This window comes from Oncorhynchus mykiss, chromosome 12, assembly GCF_057628025.1.
Source record: "Oncorhynchus mykiss isolate SJ-2025 chromosome 12, ASM5762802v1, whole genome shotgun sequence".
Taxonomy (NCBI): domain Eukaryota; kingdom Metazoa; phylum Chordata; class Actinopteri; order Salmoniformes; family Salmonidae; genus Oncorhynchus; species Oncorhynchus mykiss.
The window spans coordinates 85,309,652-85,327,252 of NC_143033.1; the positions used below are offsets into that span (position 1 = coordinate 85,309,652).

Consider the following 17,601-nt stretch of genomic DNA (forward strand, 5'->3'; position numbering starts at 1 on the left):
TTTCCCTTCACCCTGTCTCCCTCTGCTGGTCGTTGTTAAGTTACCTTTTCTCCCCCGCTTTCTCCCAGCTGTTCCTTGTCTCCTCTAACTACCCATTCACCCCGTTTCCCACCTGTTCCCTTTTTCCCTCTGATTAGGTCCCTATATCTCTCTCTGTTTCTGTTCCTGTCCTTGTCGGATTCTTGTTTGTTGTGTTTCATGCCTGAGCCAGACTATCATCATGTTTGCTGTAACCTTGTCCTGTCCTGTCGGAATCTGCCGGTCTATCTGAGCCTACCACAGTTTGGTTATTAAAGAAGCTCTGTTTAAGTTAGTTCGCTTTTGGGTCCTCATTCACTCACCGTAACAGAGAATGCCATGGTACAGCTAGGCTCTGTTTAAAGACACATGTATGCATTCTTTAACCAGACCCTGCTCCCTCAACCCCCCTGAAAACATCTTCATTAAAACAAGCAAGAGAACAGAACAGGAGAGACCAAAAAGACAGAATGGAAGGCCAGAGACAGGTTTAAAAATATAGACTTCAGTTTATTGCACAATCGTTGCTGGAGACTGAGGAGTGGGAGGGCCTGTCTGTATAATGCAAGACACTACAGATGGACACGTAGAGAAACTAGACACAGATACAAGATGGCCATAAATTAACAGAAGCGTTGGTGAGAAGAACACAGGCGGGTCGATGAGGCACAGTAGGATGCAACTTGCACCCAGACATGGAGCAGGACAGACAAAACACATTAAAACACAGATTTCACACATGAAGTGTGAGATCTTAAAACAGCTCATATATTCAAACATACAGGGTCCATAATATACATTCATAACTGGTTTGTGCAACTCTGAACATGCAGGGTTTGGTCACTCCTAGCATGTTAACACTGTTGAGTAGTAAGTATGTCAGTCCGTCACATTGCCTGTGTAAAAACAACCTGTCTAACTCTGGTATTTGTTTTCCACCAATGGTCCTTTGACTAATCACATCAGGTCTTTTCACATCAGATCTTTTTCAGAGTTGATTGGTCAAAAGATCAATTAGTGAAAATATCAGAACTGGGCTTCCTCACAGAACGGTTGGCGGTGAGCCTTTATACGATACAATATGATGCCTGCAATAGACTGCAACGTTACAGAGTAATGTCCACCAGATGGGGCCAAATAAACAGCCATTCAATTCATTTACAAAAACCAAGAGAGACCGAAGACAAGGACAAACAGAGAAACAGACAGACCCTCAAGAAAGCTCCCTTCGTCAAGAGGAAAAGGGCATTTCATTATCAGTACAGACAGTATCATAATTAGTACCAACCCTCCACAGAGTAATTGTATCAATAATAATAAGTATCATCATCATCATCGTATAACAATAGTGGACAGTTAATCCTTTATAAATAGTCAGAAACAGGCTAGCTGGCACCTGTGTACAAAAAAAACAAACATTACATTTTGTTAGTGTTTCATATATCATGTAATCATTATCATCATAGAATAGCAGAATATACAGACTAAAACAATGACCATTGGCTGGCCTGGTTCCATCTCTGAAAAATGGTACTGTTGGTGGGCCTGGTTCCATCTCTGGAAAATGGTTTTCAGTTCTTTCTCCCACCACTCTTCCCTCCCCTCCCATCTTCCCGTTTCCACAGTCTTACTCTTTTCTCAACCGCTCTTTAAATACATTTCATCTCGTTTTATCAGATCCCACCCCAAGAATCCCTACTTCTACTACTACTGCTGACTCTTACCTTCCCTCGGACCCCTACCCAGTTCCGGAGTCCCTCACAGTGGCCTCTGTGGTGTGTGGCTCTAAAAGCCATGTTTCAGAGAGGAACCCCCTGGCCTCAACGTAACAGCTACGGCTATAGCACCCTGAGAAGTGGAAAACCCAGGGTGGTGGAGTCCCTTTGAGTAGAGAACTGACCCTTTTTGTTTTTGTGACAGTTGAGAAACACCACTTGAACACACATCCACTTCAGACAGTGTAAATGTATTTGTATCTGATAATGCATAGATATCCAGTTGTAATCAGAGGTATTCATACATGCCCCCCCCCCCCCCCCCCCTGAATCTTCCCCATCTTTTATTTTTATGAGGTTATATTTAATCGAGCAAAAGCATTCTTAAACCCTGGGTCTCTCAAAAACCCACACGGTTACCCATCTCTACAACAGAACTGAAAAGTATCCGTTTTATCTGGGTTCACATATTTGAGTAAATAGGTTGGATGTGGTTGATATTAAATACACAGTAGTACCACCCCTCAGGTCCCTTTTCCCTCGGACACAGAGCATTGTCTGAGGTGACATACAGATTGAATTCCAGGTTCTGCTTTCTTTCCTTTAATTACATGTATAAAAAGTATCAGCGTTATATACTGTTTGCACTGTATGTATATATAATCTACATACATACATGTATTTACATGGACTTTAAATAAGTTTCATTACTGGTATTCACTTTGATCCAAAGCCCTTTTGAAAATAAATAAACAGTGCAGTTTATTTGATATAGTTGTATTGCCTCTGTTCTAGTCCCTCATATTCCTGTATTAGTATATACTGTATGTAGTATGTTCCTCTCTTAACACTCATGGTCCACTGCCCTGACAGCATGTAAAAGCTCTTAGCTGGAGTGACTGACACATGACGTGTCATATGTTACAATGCACAAGCATTTGGCTAATACTAAGTTAAAGTCCTCGTATGAGACAATGACTTTCCGTTTGAGAGCTACTAACATGCATTAATAATCAGTTTCATTCAGTGCGCTGTAATACAATTTCAGCTTATGACGTTACAAGGGGCCATGGCTGTAATGTACTCACCATGACAGGGGTGGTTTCATACGGGGGCTGAGAAACGGTTTAACACTAGTCAGGGTCGGGTTGCAGTCTGAGGCCTGTGTGGGAGAGGCTGGGACATTCTCCCTCACCCTTGACTCAATGTGAGCAAAGTATGTGCTACAACGGAGGCCCTCGACACATCATTTGGCAACTCGTGAGTGAAGTGGTTATTAGTGTGGGTATGTGTGAGTGTGTGCACTAGGTTACAAAAGTGCAATGTTACATAGAAACATGCAAACTTAACTAGTCCATGGGCCGACTAGGTTAAAGGTCCCTCAGAACAAAGCAGATGAATAAAACAAACCGCTTGGTCTCAACCTTCCACATACAGTCAATCGTTGAACAAAATCTATAAAACACAAAAGTAATCCAAAAAGTAAACATTGTACTGTTCCTCAGAGCATAAACACAAATGCCAGTGCAGAAACTAGTGGCAACAATTTGGACTTTAAAACTGAGTAACCAGAAATAGTTTGCTCAGGGTTACTGGTTGTGAAAATTGTGAGAGGGTTAGGGGTTCATTCATGCTTGGTTGCAGTTGTCTAATGAAATACTATACGGCACAGGTCAGCTTGGTACTACAGTACTGTACCTCTCTAAGGGTAACAAAGTGCAAAGAGTCAAACTGGGCTATGTTATGTAGTAATAATGTCCAGCTTTGGCATAGAATGCAGTGCCTCATACCAAATCATTATCTGGCCTCGGACAGTTAAAAGCCTAGAAAGTAGCCTAGCTGTCGGCCATTTCCACCCTCCCAGGGGAACCTACTGGTTTCTAGTAGTCAAATAATAATAGTGCATTCTAATTTAAAAAACCCTCATCACAAACTCTCTCTCTAATACTGTAGAGTAATAAACATTTGGTATCTGTTTGGTGGCAGAACTTCCCTTTTCAGTCAACAAGATCCATCTTGCAGTCATGTAACTATTGTTCAGGTATTATAAAGAGAGACATCCAGTCTGTTTTAGGCATCTTCATTTAAGACGTTATGTGCCCTTTTCATTGACTACAGTATGTGCCAAACATGATTACAATAATCAACAACAAAATATATATTTTTAACTTAATAGTCATGAACTAATTCTAATAATCCGGATTCAAAACCAAATCAAATTCCTCAGTTAAATGTGAGGAATTGTCACTTTAAATATATATATTGATGAATAAATAAAAAGCACTGTCTCACAAGATTCATTGGTTAACCAATAATAAAGAGTAACTTCATGTAACTCAACAATAGCAATTGTAAACGTAAATAATCTGTCATGATTCCCTATTCAAAATGGTTGTATTTTCAATGGCACAAAGCATCCAAGTTCAGTCTAGCATTTAGGCTATGTGGACTGCACTAAAAGGGAGGTAAACTTCAAACAAAATGAGCACTCACAAGCCAAGGAATGAACCCTTTCACCCATACCCAGTTACCCATACCCTTCACCCAGTTACCCATACCCAGTTACCCTTCACCCAGTTACCCATACCCTTCACCCAGTTACCCTTCACCCAGTTACCCATTCCCTTCACCCATACCCAGTTACCCTTCACCCAGTTACCCATACCCTTCACCCAGTTACCCTTCACCCAGTTACCCATTCCCTTCACCCATACCCAGTTACCCTTCACCCATACCCTTCACCCAGTTACCCATACCCTTCACCCAGTTACCCTTCACCCAGTTACCCATACCCTTCACCCATACCCAGTTAGCCATACCCAGTTACCCATACCCTTCACCCATACCCAGTTAGCCATACCCAGTTACCCATACCCTTCACCCATACCTGACCACAGAGAGACAGACAAAGCCAGAGAGAAGGGAGAAAGACAAACAAACATGGAAGAAATAATGAGAGGGAGAATATCCTCTCTAATACACAGTAACTCAAGTAGTTCCATAGGACTCTGTGACGGGTCTGGGAGTGCTTTGTGCATTACTAGCATGTATGCATGCTACGCTGTGAGTGTGTACGGTGTGTGTGTTTGTTCTGAAGTTTATATGCTATGTGCTGCATAGGTTGCAATAGAATGACATCTGAAAAATACTTCAGAAAGAATGAATGCATCATTGACGGATCCACTTTGATAAAAGACATAGGTTGAAATGGTAATTAACACATGAGGATAAGTCAACAGCAAATCAACTATTGCTCAAGTGTAACTTCACTTGCATATCATGATTTTGTTTGTAGACATTTCTATGTGTATTTCTGATATCAAATCCTTAATCTCCTTTGTGTGTAATCTTCACAGATCCTCTGCTGTGTGTGTGTGTGTGTGTGTGTGTGTGTGTGTGTGTGTGTGTGTGTGTGTGTGTGTGTGTGTGTGTGTTGACCAGTGAGCCAATATTCCCTAATATATATAGCAACGCATGTATAATGGCAAGGTGGACACAGATACAGTATGAACATTCTTGCACATGTGTCAAAGCCTGCATCAATCCCTATTATGTAAAACACTTTATCTGGTCTTCCATGCACGTCTTCATGAACACCTCCCATCTTCCCTTCCCAAGCATTACCTATTGAAACAGCCCCCCCAGAGGTCCTAAACCCTGTTCCCCGCTGGTCCCCCTCCAGGCAGGGTGGGGCTCAGTCTGAGGGACAGTGGTGGCTGTTGATCCAGAGCAGGTCATCCAGCACACCCCAGTGCAGGTAGAGGATGGAGCCCACCACCAGCACGTGCATGATCTGGTGGCTGTTGCACCAGTAGTCAAAGAGGCCCGGGCGGAAGCGCTCTGGGATGCGCGAGATGTTGATGATCCCGCCCAGTACAGCCAGCGCGTCCATGGTGAGGAAGTGTTGCAGCGAGGTGGGGCTGCCGCCGCCCACGCCCACCCAGCGCAGCAGGAAGAAGGAGAAGCGGAACAGGGCCTGCCAGGCAAAGGAGCGCAGGCGCCGCACGCTACTCCGCGCCGTGATGGCCGAGTAGATAGCGTAGCTGGACAGCAGGATGTAGACGAGCAGAGCCACTGTGCGGGTGAATGGGTAGCACAGCAGGGTGCTGTAGACGATGGGCAGCGCTCCTGAGGCAAACACAACACACAAAGTCAGAGGCAGTTAGTCATTGAACTACACCACAACAAATATTCCCATCCCAGAGAATCATGCACACAAAGCTGCCATCAAGGCAAAGGGTGGCTACTTTGAAGAATCTCAAATAGAAAATATATTTTGATTTGTTTAACACTTTTTTGGTTCCTACATGATTCCATATGTGTTATTTCATAGTTTTGATGTCTTCACTATTATTCTACAATGTAGAAAATAGTAAAAAGAAAAGCCCTGGAATGAGTACGTGTGTCCAAATTTTTGACTGGTACTGTATATATAGATGACTTGCCTGTCAAAATAAAGGTTTAATAATAATAATAATAATAATAATAATTATAATACTTTATTTGGCACTTAATAGGTACTTACTATAGTCATTATTTATGAGATGGGAAAATGTTTTTATTTTTATTAGGTTATACATGTGCTCTTTATGACAAAGTGTGAAATCAAACTTTTTCCCCCCTACCAAGTTACACATCTTGAAAGGCACCAAATTGCTAGAACGACCCACTGGTTATTGGATACTCAAGATGATTTGCATATATGTAAATTAAAAATGGATTGCACAAAAAGAGTGCGCCAAAGAGTGTACACAGAAAACAAAAGGCCGGAAGAGAAAGAAAGGAGAGAAGGAGATAAAAAGGTAGAGAGAATGAAAGAAAGAATGAGAGAGAGCTTTTAGTTGCTACCCAGAAGCCCCTCTGCTTACCCAGCGTGTTGATCATACAGATGCCACACATGTCGAGGGTGAGAAGAGTGTGGTAGACAGGCTCTCCTCCCTCGTGGTTCATGAAGAGGTGGTAGAGCACAGAGCCCAGCTGGGGGGACAGGCAGGCCAGGAAGTGGACCACACCCAGCCATGTCACACTGATCTGGGACCAGGGGAAGTTGAGCGGGATGAGGAACAGGAAGCAGAGCAGAGGGATACCTGTCAGGAAGGGGTGAAGGGGATGATCAGGGTTCGGTCAAATAGGCCTAAATCTTGCTGACAACTAGCACCAGGTTTACCAATACAAAACGCTTGCAATTTGCACTACTGTACTGGATAGTTTATTTTCACCTGTTAATCTATTCCAATGAAATGACAGAAAATGTCAAATGTGTTATGAATTTCCAATCACATTAGCAATACGGCATAGCGCTACTGCATAGACACCTTTTTTCACCTTCCACAAGCTCTTGTTTAGCTTCAGCAACAATTACTGCTGCACTACAGGGCAATCCCACGGTAACAGAATTACACAGAGACTGTATGGCAAGCAAAAAACAACTACCGGTATGTACAATGACTACTTTGACCAACTTACACACCAGGGTTCTCCCCAGGATATTTTAACAAGGAGGTGCTGCAGAGTACAGCCAAGATTTATGAACACCTGTAACTGCAATTTCCTGCAATCTAGAGCAAACAATGGCCTTATATGATAACAAATTAAGTAATAAAAAATGTTTTTTTAAATGGTTTGGTCCTACAGACAGTGAGTCATATGGCAGGCAAACAGGCATCCAGTTACTGTTTGATTGAACGCTAGGATGACATAAGTGACTTTGAGCGTGGTACGATTGTCCAGTATCTCAGAAATGGCCGGCCTCCTGGGATTTTTACGCATGACAGTGTCTAGGGTTTACTGAGAATGGTGCGACAAACAAAAAGCATTCATCCAGCGTAGCCCTGTGGGCGAAAACAGCTTGTTGATGAGAGAGGTCAAAAGGAGAATGGCAAGAATCGTGCAAGCTAACAGACAGGCCACAAACAGGAAAATAACGGAGCAGTACAACGGCATCTCGGAACGCACACGGATGGGCTATTGCAGCAGACGACCACACCGGGTTCCACTCCTATCAGCTAAAAACAAGAAGAGGAGGTTCCAATGGGAACGTGATCACCAACACTGAACAACTGAGGAATGGAAAAACTTTTCCTGGTCCAACTAATCACGGTTGCTGTTATGTCATGCTGATGGCAGAGTCAGGACTTGGCCTAAGCTGCATGAGTCCATGGCTCCATCCTTCCTGCTGTCAACGGTACAGGCTGGTGGCAGTGGTGTAATGGTGTGGGGAATGTTTTCCAAGTCCCTTGCTACCAATTGAGCCATGTTTGAACACCAACCACACCTTGTAGAATCCATGTACTGAAGAATTCAGGCTGTTCTGGAAGCAAGAGGGGGGACTGACCCGGTACTAGATGGATGTACCTAATAAACTGGCCACTGAGTGTAAGTGCCTTTAGAAAGTATCCATACCCCTTCACTTATTCCACATTTTGTTGTTACAGAGGGAATTCTAAATTGATTAAATAGATGTATTTTCTCACCCATCTGCACACAATACCCTATAACGACAAAGTAAAAATGTTGTATTTAAAATGAAATACAGAAATATCTCATTTACATAAGTATTCACACTCTTTTGCTTTGACACTCCAAATTGTCTTCCAGTTCATCCAATTTCCTTGGATCATCCTTCAGATGTCACTACAACTTCCTTGAAGTCCACCTGTTGCCAATTAAATTTTTGGGGCATTTTGAAAAGAACACACCTGTCTATATATGTCAGAGCTGCAACTATCCCATGAAGTCCAAGAAATTAGTACATCTCCAAGATTGTGATGAGACATATATCTGGGGAAGGGTATAAAACAACTTGTAGAGTGTTCAAAGTTTCCAAGAGCACAGTGATCTCCATCATTGGGAAATAAATAAAATATGGAACTATCCAGACTCTGCATAGAGTTAGCCTTCTGACCAAATGGAGCAACCGGGCAAGAAGGACCTTGGTCAGGGAGGTGACCAAGAACCCAATGAACACTGACAGAACTACAGAGTTCCTTGGCTGAGATGGGAAAACCTGCCAGAAGGACAACAGTCTCTACAGCACTTTAAGGGAAAGTGTCCAGACAGATGCCACTTCTGAGAAAAAGCCACGACAGCATGCCTGGAGTTAGCAAAAATGCAGGTGAAAGACTGATAGCATCAGGCAAAATATTCTGTCGTCTGATGAGACAAATTTGACTATTTGGCCTGAATGCAAAGCGCTATGTCTGGAGAAAACCAGGCACAGAACATCAACCGTCTAACACCATCCCTACTGTGCAGCATGGTGCTGGCAGCATGATACTATGGACATGCTTTTCAGCTGCAGGGATTGGGAGACTGATAGAGGGAACAATGAATGGAGTCAAATACAGGCAAATCCTTGATGAGAACCTGCTTCAGAGTGCAAACGACCTTAGACTGGGGAGAAGATTTATGTCCCAACAGGACAATGACCTCAAACATACAGCCAAAGCAACACTGGAATGCTTTCCAGCGTTGGAATGCTGTTCACCACCACTGCCCATCTAACTTCGCAGAACTTGAGAAAAAAAACAAATTCAGATGTGCAAAGCTGATACAGACATACCCCAGATGACTCAAAACTGTAATCACCGCCAAAGGTGCTTCTGCAAAGTATTGACTCATGGGTGTGAATACTTATTTAAATGAGATATTTCTGCATTTAATTTTCAATACATTTGCAAAAACTTTAAAATGTGTTTTCACTTTGTCATTATGGGGTATTGTGTGTAGATGGATGAGATAAAACATTTTTAAATCAATTTTGAATTTAGGCTGTAACAAAAAAAAAGAGGTATGTCCGGGGGTACGAATACTTTCTGAAGGCACTGTTTTTTTTTTCTCTTACGTTCTTTGGGAGATCCCTGCACAGTAAATACAATTAAAACATTTACTGGAAAACAGTGCAGATGCAAAGATTACAGTTCTTTCCTGTGAAAAATCACAGCGTAATTCCGTTACCATGGAATTACCCTTAAACTACAGAGATGTGTTGTAGGTTGCTTCACTTAGGCTATTGGGATGTGCTTGGAGAGCAAAATCAGGTCCTTGAAATTTGATACACACATATCACTCTCCTCCACATCCTGCCTTCTTCCCGATCTTTCGCTCACTCTGCTTTTCCGACTGTAAAATCATTTGTCCTGGCCAGGTGATACAGCCAATGCAATCCAACATCAGAGGAGGCTGGTGGGAGTAGCTATAGGAGGACAGGCTCATTGTATTGGCTGGAATGGTATAAATGGAATGGAGTCAAACATGTGATTTCCATGTTTGATAATGTTCCATTTATTCCATTCTAGCCATTACAATAAGCCCGTCCTCCTATAGCTTCTCACACCAGCCTCCTGTCTAACATCTATTTTGAGTTTGATCTCTTCTGCACCCCTCCCTCCATACCCTCCCTCAGCACGACTGAACAGTACAACTGGACAGGCTCTCTAAGGCTGCATTTACACAGGCAACCCAATTCTGGGGGGTTTCCATTAATTGGTCTTTTGACCAATCACATCAGATATTTTTCAGAGCTGATCTGATTAGCCAAAAAAACAATTAGTGTAAAAAATATAATTGGATTGCCTGTGTAAACACAGCCTAAGCGGTCCAAAGTATGATTGCTACTCTTTAGACAGGAGTTGCGTGTTTCTATCCAAAAGTACTCCAAAAGCTGTTGAACCTATTGTGCAAATGTAGCATGTGGACTCCATTTGTGTGATCTTATTTGGATTTCAGGTGCCATATATTACCAAAAATGGGACCTGTGTGACTTCACCAACTATATATAAATATATACCATTTAGCAGAAGCTTTTACCCAATGAGTCATACTTATGTATTTATGTAGCCTATTTTCTGAATGCTATTATGCTGCAAGAATATTGCAATAACCTTTTTCTCTGAATGACAAACCTTTTTCTCTGAATGACAAACCTTTTTCTCTGAACATCCTTTTTCTTTTAATTACTTTCTCTGAATGACAAATTGCATAGTAAGGGAGAGGCTAAGCTGCCTGCCAATCAATCAATCATTCCTGGTCTTAATAAAGGATTCCTCTTCCTTTCAGGAATAAATTCCCCCCTGCCCTGGTGATCACTAATCCTGTCTGGTTCAATGACTGTTGGCAGGTGTGCTGTAAGTAAAATGGAAGGAGTTGGCTGACACTAAAACTCAACACTCCATTGGTACACAAGCATCCTTTATACCGTAGCAAGTTGACTTCACTTGAGGTCATCAAGAATCCTATGCTAGAGACAATGGTTTCATATGCAATCTTGGTCACTTCAATCTGAAAATTAAGAGGATTTTTAGAGACACAGAGAGCCTTCTCCTTCTCTACCCAACACATATACTGAAATTATAAGAGTATGTGGGCAAATTCATTGTGAAGATCTCAAACTTGTTACCATACTCTCTGACATAATTACCACGTTATTACCAGTTTATTCTGTGCTGTAATGTACTACCAAGTGCAACCAAAACTTTACATAAAGCTTATTATATTAGTCATCAGCTGGTGATGAGATTTGTCTTTGGCAACTTACTGTGATTCAACTAACTACAATAGCAAGCTGCTTGCTAGTTAGCTAGCCAGCTAACACTTCCCATGGCTGCTGTCACTGGTCACAGTATGGAGCGACTTCAGTGCCAACAGAAAATGTATTTGAATTCAACATTTTTTGAATTTGTAATGCACAAATTGAATAAATAACTTGTATTGATTGATTGAAAACTGAATTGAATTAATAGTTTTAATGTTTAATTTCAATTTAATTAAATATATTTTCAAATTCAGTTCTCTAAATTCAGATTCAAAACCAGAGGCAACATCCTGGTACTTTGTCAGCAAGGAATGGTAGAAGTTAACAGATTGAATCAAACGTTCTACAGGTTGAACAGGGTTCCGGAGGTTTCTGAAGCCAATGTGGCATGAACTGAATTTTTTTCCGATTAATTTGGCTCTAATATGTGTACCATTTTGGCTATAAGCTATTATGACCCCATTCCTGAATGGGACTCTCTAAGACTCTCTTGAATATTGTTGTTCCTTCTGTTCCCCGCTATGATGCACACAGGACACGCAATAGAGTGTGACAAAAATAAATGCAATTTGGCCCCCATAAGAATATAGTTGAATTGCCCTGTCATAGCCCTTCTGAGGATAGCTTTTCCACTCCTTATTTAATCTTGCACTTGTGACCTACTGGGTTCAAACCGGGTCTCCAGCATGTCATAGACTGTGTTAGCCCACTTAGCTAAATCGCATATGGATGAGTTCAGGAAGCTAACAAGTCTTCAAGTCTCCAGCAAGGGCTCCTGAGTGGCGCAGGGGCCTAAGGCACAGCATCTCAGTACAAGAGGCACCACTACAATCCCTGGTTCAAATCCAGGCTGAATCACCTCTGGCCGTGATTGGGAGTCCCATAGGGCGGTGCACAATTGGCCCAGTATTGTAAAAAATTGAATTTGTTCTTAACTGACTAAAGGTTCAATAAAAAAATAAAGGTTACTCATTAAAAGACTGTGGATCTTGGTTACATTTCACCCACCTATGACCTCATACTCACGGCACCAATATAACTGACTGGGTTTGAACTCAGGCCTACTGGAGAACAACACTTTCTGTGGCAAACAAAAGCATAAGAATCTGTTTACCACATTTAATGAGAGCACAACAGCGGTGGTTTGGTGATCCATGCATGTGATGAACAACCTTGCTTGAGACCGGAAGATATGATTAGGTTCTAACCCAGGTCTCCTGTGTGCCAGACAATGCAACTTTTCAGGTCTCAGAGTAGTCATCATGCAAGCATGGTCCATGAACCACCTGTTACACTTCACCCCCCTTTGACCTCCTCCTCGAAGAGACCCATCCAAGTCACAGAACCAATGCCTAGCCTTTAGCTCAGCAGGTTAACAAAGTCTTCACCCAGTCAGTCACATTATAATGAGTACCCTTGCCGGAGACTTGAAACTAATATGTCTAACATGTCAAACTAACACGTCTTCAAATCTCAGGCAAGGTTCTCATCACATAAACATGGTCACAGAAACCACATCCGTGTTCCAAGTTTTAGCTTTCAGCAAAGGGGTCATAATAGCTTGTAGCCCAAAGAGTTCAAACGCTAGAGCCAAATTCATTGGAAGAAGATAAATTCAACATGACACATTGGCTTTAGAAAACACCTGAAACCTGTATAACACAGAGCGCATGGTTCTCCCCAATGTAAGTGCGGTGCTGCGCCACCTTGTAGACTGGCTGCACCACTATGTAAAAAACATATTTTTTTGTTAGCATTTAATAGAGTATTTTTTGCTCTAGATTGGAGGAAATGGCACTTACACGTGTTAAAAATAAAACAAATCCAAAGGGGGTCACTGCCCTGCTCCAGGCCTCCCCTCAGCTGTATTCTGCTGCACCACCTTGTTAAAATATCCTGGAGTGAACCCTGGAGCGTGTGATTCTATCTGTTATTTTTTTACCATTCCTTGCTAGCAAAGTACCAGGATGATGTCTCTAGTTTTGAATCTGAATTTAAAGAACTGAATTTGAAAAGTGAATCTGAATCCATCTGAGAAGTTGAATATATGAAACTTTGCTAATCTTGAAATTATATTTTGTAAACTTAATACACAGACAATGAAAGCAATATATACCATATTTAAACTGAATATATAAATATTGTATTTGAATATTTTATGCAATTGAAATTGAATTTGAAAACGGAATGAAATATTCATTCAATTCAGTTTCAAATCATGAACTACAAGTGCAATTCATGAATTCAATTACTCAATTTGTGCATTACAAATCGAAAAATATAGAATTCAAATTCAATATCTTAATACAAAAATATTGAATTCAAATCGTTTCTGTTTGCACTGAAATCGCTCCATAGCAAAGTCTGCACTGCTCTGTTGCTAGCTAGCAAACCCACTCATTTACTTCTAGAGACATTTAGCTAGCCAGCCAGCAAGTTATCTTCATCTCAAAATATTTAAACTCACCATGTGTGTATATGTTTCCCAGTTCGTTGTGCATGTAAAAAAGGCTTCTTATACAGTCTTGGACAGAAGATATTGGTCGGTATCCAGTCAGGACGTATTTGTTGAATTGAAGATGAGGAGGTGAATTCGCCCAGTCTAATAGTCTGGGTCCATTTAAAAATGCCATAGCAACCAAAATAGTTAAAACGACGCCGCCAAAAAAGTAAAATAATGACTGTACACCTATATACACATATAATAGAATTATTGCGAATAAAAATTTATTAGACACCATTGATAAAATCTGAGGGGGTTAGCTAGCTATAATGTGCTGCTAGCTATATAGCTAGCTAGCTCCCATAGCTACAGTACTGTAGCGAGCTAGCGACAGAAAATATGTTCTTTCTTTTCAGCACCACTACCCGGTGACAGCGTTTTTATCCCGCTGTTTGCTTTTAAAAACCGATACATGTGTCAACCACAGGGGTTGACAAGGACGAGGCCAACCACATACATGGTGTAAGCCCGTGGTATACATTACATATTACATTTGAATGCCGACATAACACCCAACATCTGTCGGAGGTTAGCTAACACAATATAATTCATGGTAGCTGCTAGCTAGTTACTCAATGTGTCGCTAGCTAGCGTACGACATTCCACTGCACATAGCATTAGCCATAGTTAGTTTAACTACACCGGTTCACAAGTCCAGTGGCTTTAGCTTAGCTACTTCCATCCGTCACCTTGATACCACTGACTACAGAGGAATGGGTTTAGCGGTCAGATTTCCAATACAGGACTAACGTTAACAGGTCATAACGTAAAAGCAGCTAAACGCTCGAGCACAATCATCTCTATTGTCTTTACAAAAATATCCATATTCTGGTTACAGCTAACTAACGGTAGCTAGTTTGTCACCGACCAACAACTGCAGATGTAGTGCGATGGAACGCGTTAGCGTGCTACTGCTGTGATTTGCACCGGGAGATTTCAAACAAATATGGATAAGGAATATGTTAACCCGACACCAAAAAATACAGATTTTCGTGTCCAAATCTTCTCTCGTATTGGTACCCCCATTTCCCATAAAGATTCCGTCCAAACTCTTGTTAAATGTGACTCGTTTATTCACCGGCGTCGAGTCCCTCGCATCGGATGATTGATGCCCTGTACCGGACAGTGACGCTCTAATCCAATGTGGGTATAGAGCGGTACTGAAGAGAATTATTGCGGGCGACTGACACTGGGTTTTTATGAGAAAACAGCACAAGGGAGACAGGGATACATACCTCACCAGTCACTGTTTGGTATTATTTTGGAATAATGTTTAATAATGGCTGCACCAATAATTAGGTGATCCTCTCTAGAATTTAGGAAATATGAAGAAGAAACAGTTATTTGTACTTTAATCTTACATCTTCTTCTATGCATTTTTCGAATTACTTTCACGTAGTTAACAAATATAGACCTACAACAGCAAAGTTTACTTTAAAATACACAAAAATGCACATTGGATAAGAAGGTGAAAGGTTGACTGTAGTGCCAGCCAGGGTGGCGGGAGCCATGTCAATCAACCAGCCCTTGCAGCTTGCGCTCCAAGTTCACTCTTCATTAGCCAATAGGAAAGCCTATAACATGAACACGCCATTACTAAACCAATTGGAGCGCAGAATTGTGTTCATGGGTGTGTTCATGTAACATATTAGTATATGGGTGCGTTTCTATCCTATATGACTCTGTGGTTGTGAGAGGGCAAAGCATAGAGAAAATATATTGTCCCTATATTGTTGGAGGTATGCTTAATAATTCTAATTGACTGTATAGATTGTGATTCAATAACAAAATCAATTGTTTACCAAAAAGTAATAACTTAGTTATTAGGAGCATATGAATGTTTCTCTAAATATGAATCTAAAATGTTGTTTCCACACTCACTCTCTTTCTCTCTCTCTCTCAATTCAATTCAAGGGTATTTATTGGCATGGGAAACATATGTTTACATTGCCAAAACAAGTGAAGTGGATAAAACAAAAGTGAAATAAACAATATAAAGTTAACAGTAAATATTACACTCAAGTTCCAAAATAATAAATGTGATATTATGTGTGTTGTAACAATGTGAAATAGTTCAAGTACAAAAGGGGAAATAAATAAATATGGGTTATATTTACAATAGTGTTTGTTCTTCACTGGTTGCCCTTTTCTTGTGGCAACAGGTCACACATCTAGCTGCTGTGACACACTGTGGTATTTCATCCAATAGATATGAGAGTTTATCAAAATTGGATTTGTTTTCAAATTCTTTGTGGGTCTGTGTAATCTGAGGGAAATATGTGTCTCTAATATGGTCATACATTTGGCAGGAGGTTAGGAAGTGCAGCTTAGTTTCCACCTTTTCTTGAGAGCCAGGTCTGCTTACGGCGACCTTTCTCAATAGGAAGGCTATGCTCACTGAATCTGTACATAGTCAAAGCTTTCCTTAAATTTGGGTGCGTCACAGTGGTCAGTTATTCTGTCACGGGTGTCGTTGGAAGTAGACCAAAGTGCAGCGTGGTGAGCGTACATTTTCCTTTTATTTAAAAATTTCGCAAACAAAAGAACAAACGAAAGAAACAACCGTGACGCTTACAGGGATAAGTGCCACAAACAAAGTTAACTACCCACACTGAAGGAGGGTGAAAGGGCTACCTAAGTATGGTTCCCAATCAGAGACAACGATAGACAGCTGTCCCTGATTGAGAACCATACCCTGCCAAAACATAGAAATAAAGAAACATAGAAAACGAAACATAGAATTCCCACCCAAATCACACCCGACCAAACCGGAATAGATACATAAAAAGGCTCTCTCAGGTCAGGGTGGGACATATTCTGCCACTGTGTACTCTCTGTTTAGGGCCAAATAACGTTCTAGTTTGCTCTGTTTTTTTGTTAATTCTTTCCAATGTGTCAAGTAATTATCTTTTTGTTTTCTCATGATTTGGTTGGGTCTAATTGTATTGCTGTCCTGGGGCTCTGTGGGGTCTGTTTGTGTTTGTGAACAGAGACCCAGAACCAGCTTGCTTAGGGGACTCTTCTCCAGGTTCATCTCTCTGTAGGTGATTGCTTTGTTATAAAATGTTTGGGAATCGCTTCCTTTTAGGTGGTTGTAGAATTTAACGTCTCTTTTCTGGATTTTGATAATTACTGGGTATCGGCCTAATTCTGCTCTGCATGCATTATTTAGTGTTTTACATTGTACACAGAGGATATTTTTGCACTCTCTCTCTTTCTTTTTCTCCCTCCCGCTCTTTCACTCCCTCTCTCTCTAGATGAGTGTCATTTCATATCTATACTTGAATAACATTATGAGTCTCCCAGTCGGCCAGTCTCAACATTTCAATAGTTGTCCTACGAGGTGACCCTATGGGTGTTACATGCCATAAATATCAGTCTCTTTGTATGAGAGACTTGATGCCATTGTATCTATTTTGATAGTTCTGATTGACACATCAAAATTAAGCTTGGAGCACATTTGGAAATGATCAGCCTGCAGAATGCTGTGGTAGCCATGCTGGTTAAGTGTGCCTTCAATTCTAAATAAATCACTGACAGTGTCACCAGCAATGCACCCCTACACCATTACACCTCCTCCTCTCATGCCTCACGGTGGGAATCAAAAATGTGGAGACCATCCGTTCACCTACCTACCACAGCAGTTGGAACCACAACTCTCAAACCTGGACTCAGACTAAAGGACAGATTTCCACTGGTCTAATGTCCATTACCTGTGTTTCTTGGTCCAAACAAGTCTCTTCTTATTATTGGTGTCCTTTAGCAGTGATTTCTTTGCAGCAATTCAACCATGAAGGCCTTATTCAAGCAGTCTCCTGTGAAGCATTTATTTA

At 41.2% G+C, this 17,601-nt stretch overlaps 1 protein-coding gene across 1 annotated transcript; it reads right to left on the minus strand.

The window, feature by feature from the left end:
• Positions 1 to 507: 507 nt before the first annotated feature.
• Positions 508 to 14,982, minus strand: LOC110538624 (progestin and adipoQ receptor family member 4). The gene is made up of 3 exons (XM_021625562.3): positions 13,733 to 14,982; positions 6,602 to 6,820; positions 508 to 5,861 (listed from the first exon to the last, which is right to left on the minus strand). The coding sequence occupies exons 1-3, from the start codon at positions 14,004 to 14,006 to the stop codon at positions 5,428 to 5,430; spliced, it is 927 nt and encodes a 308-aa protein (XP_021481237.1). The 5' UTR covers positions 14,007 to 14,982; the 3' UTR covers positions 508 to 5,427.
• Between the last annotated feature and the right edge of the window lie 2,619 nt (positions 14,983 to 17,601).

Excerpts from the sequence above, each read along its gene's own strand:
- LOC110538624 (XM_021625562.3), bottom strand. The coding sequence starts at position 14,006 with ATGGTGTCTAATAAATTTTTATTCGCAATAATTCTATTATATGTGTAT. Across the intron at positions 6,821-13,732 it reads GGGAAACATATACACACATG|GTATCCCTCTGCTCTGCTTC; the intron begins GTGAGTTTAAAT and ends CCTTCCTGACAG. Across the intron at positions 5,862-6,601 it reads CTGTATGATCAACACGCTGG|GAGCGCTGCCCATCGTCTAC; the intron begins GTAAGCAGAGGG and ends TGTTTGCCTCAG.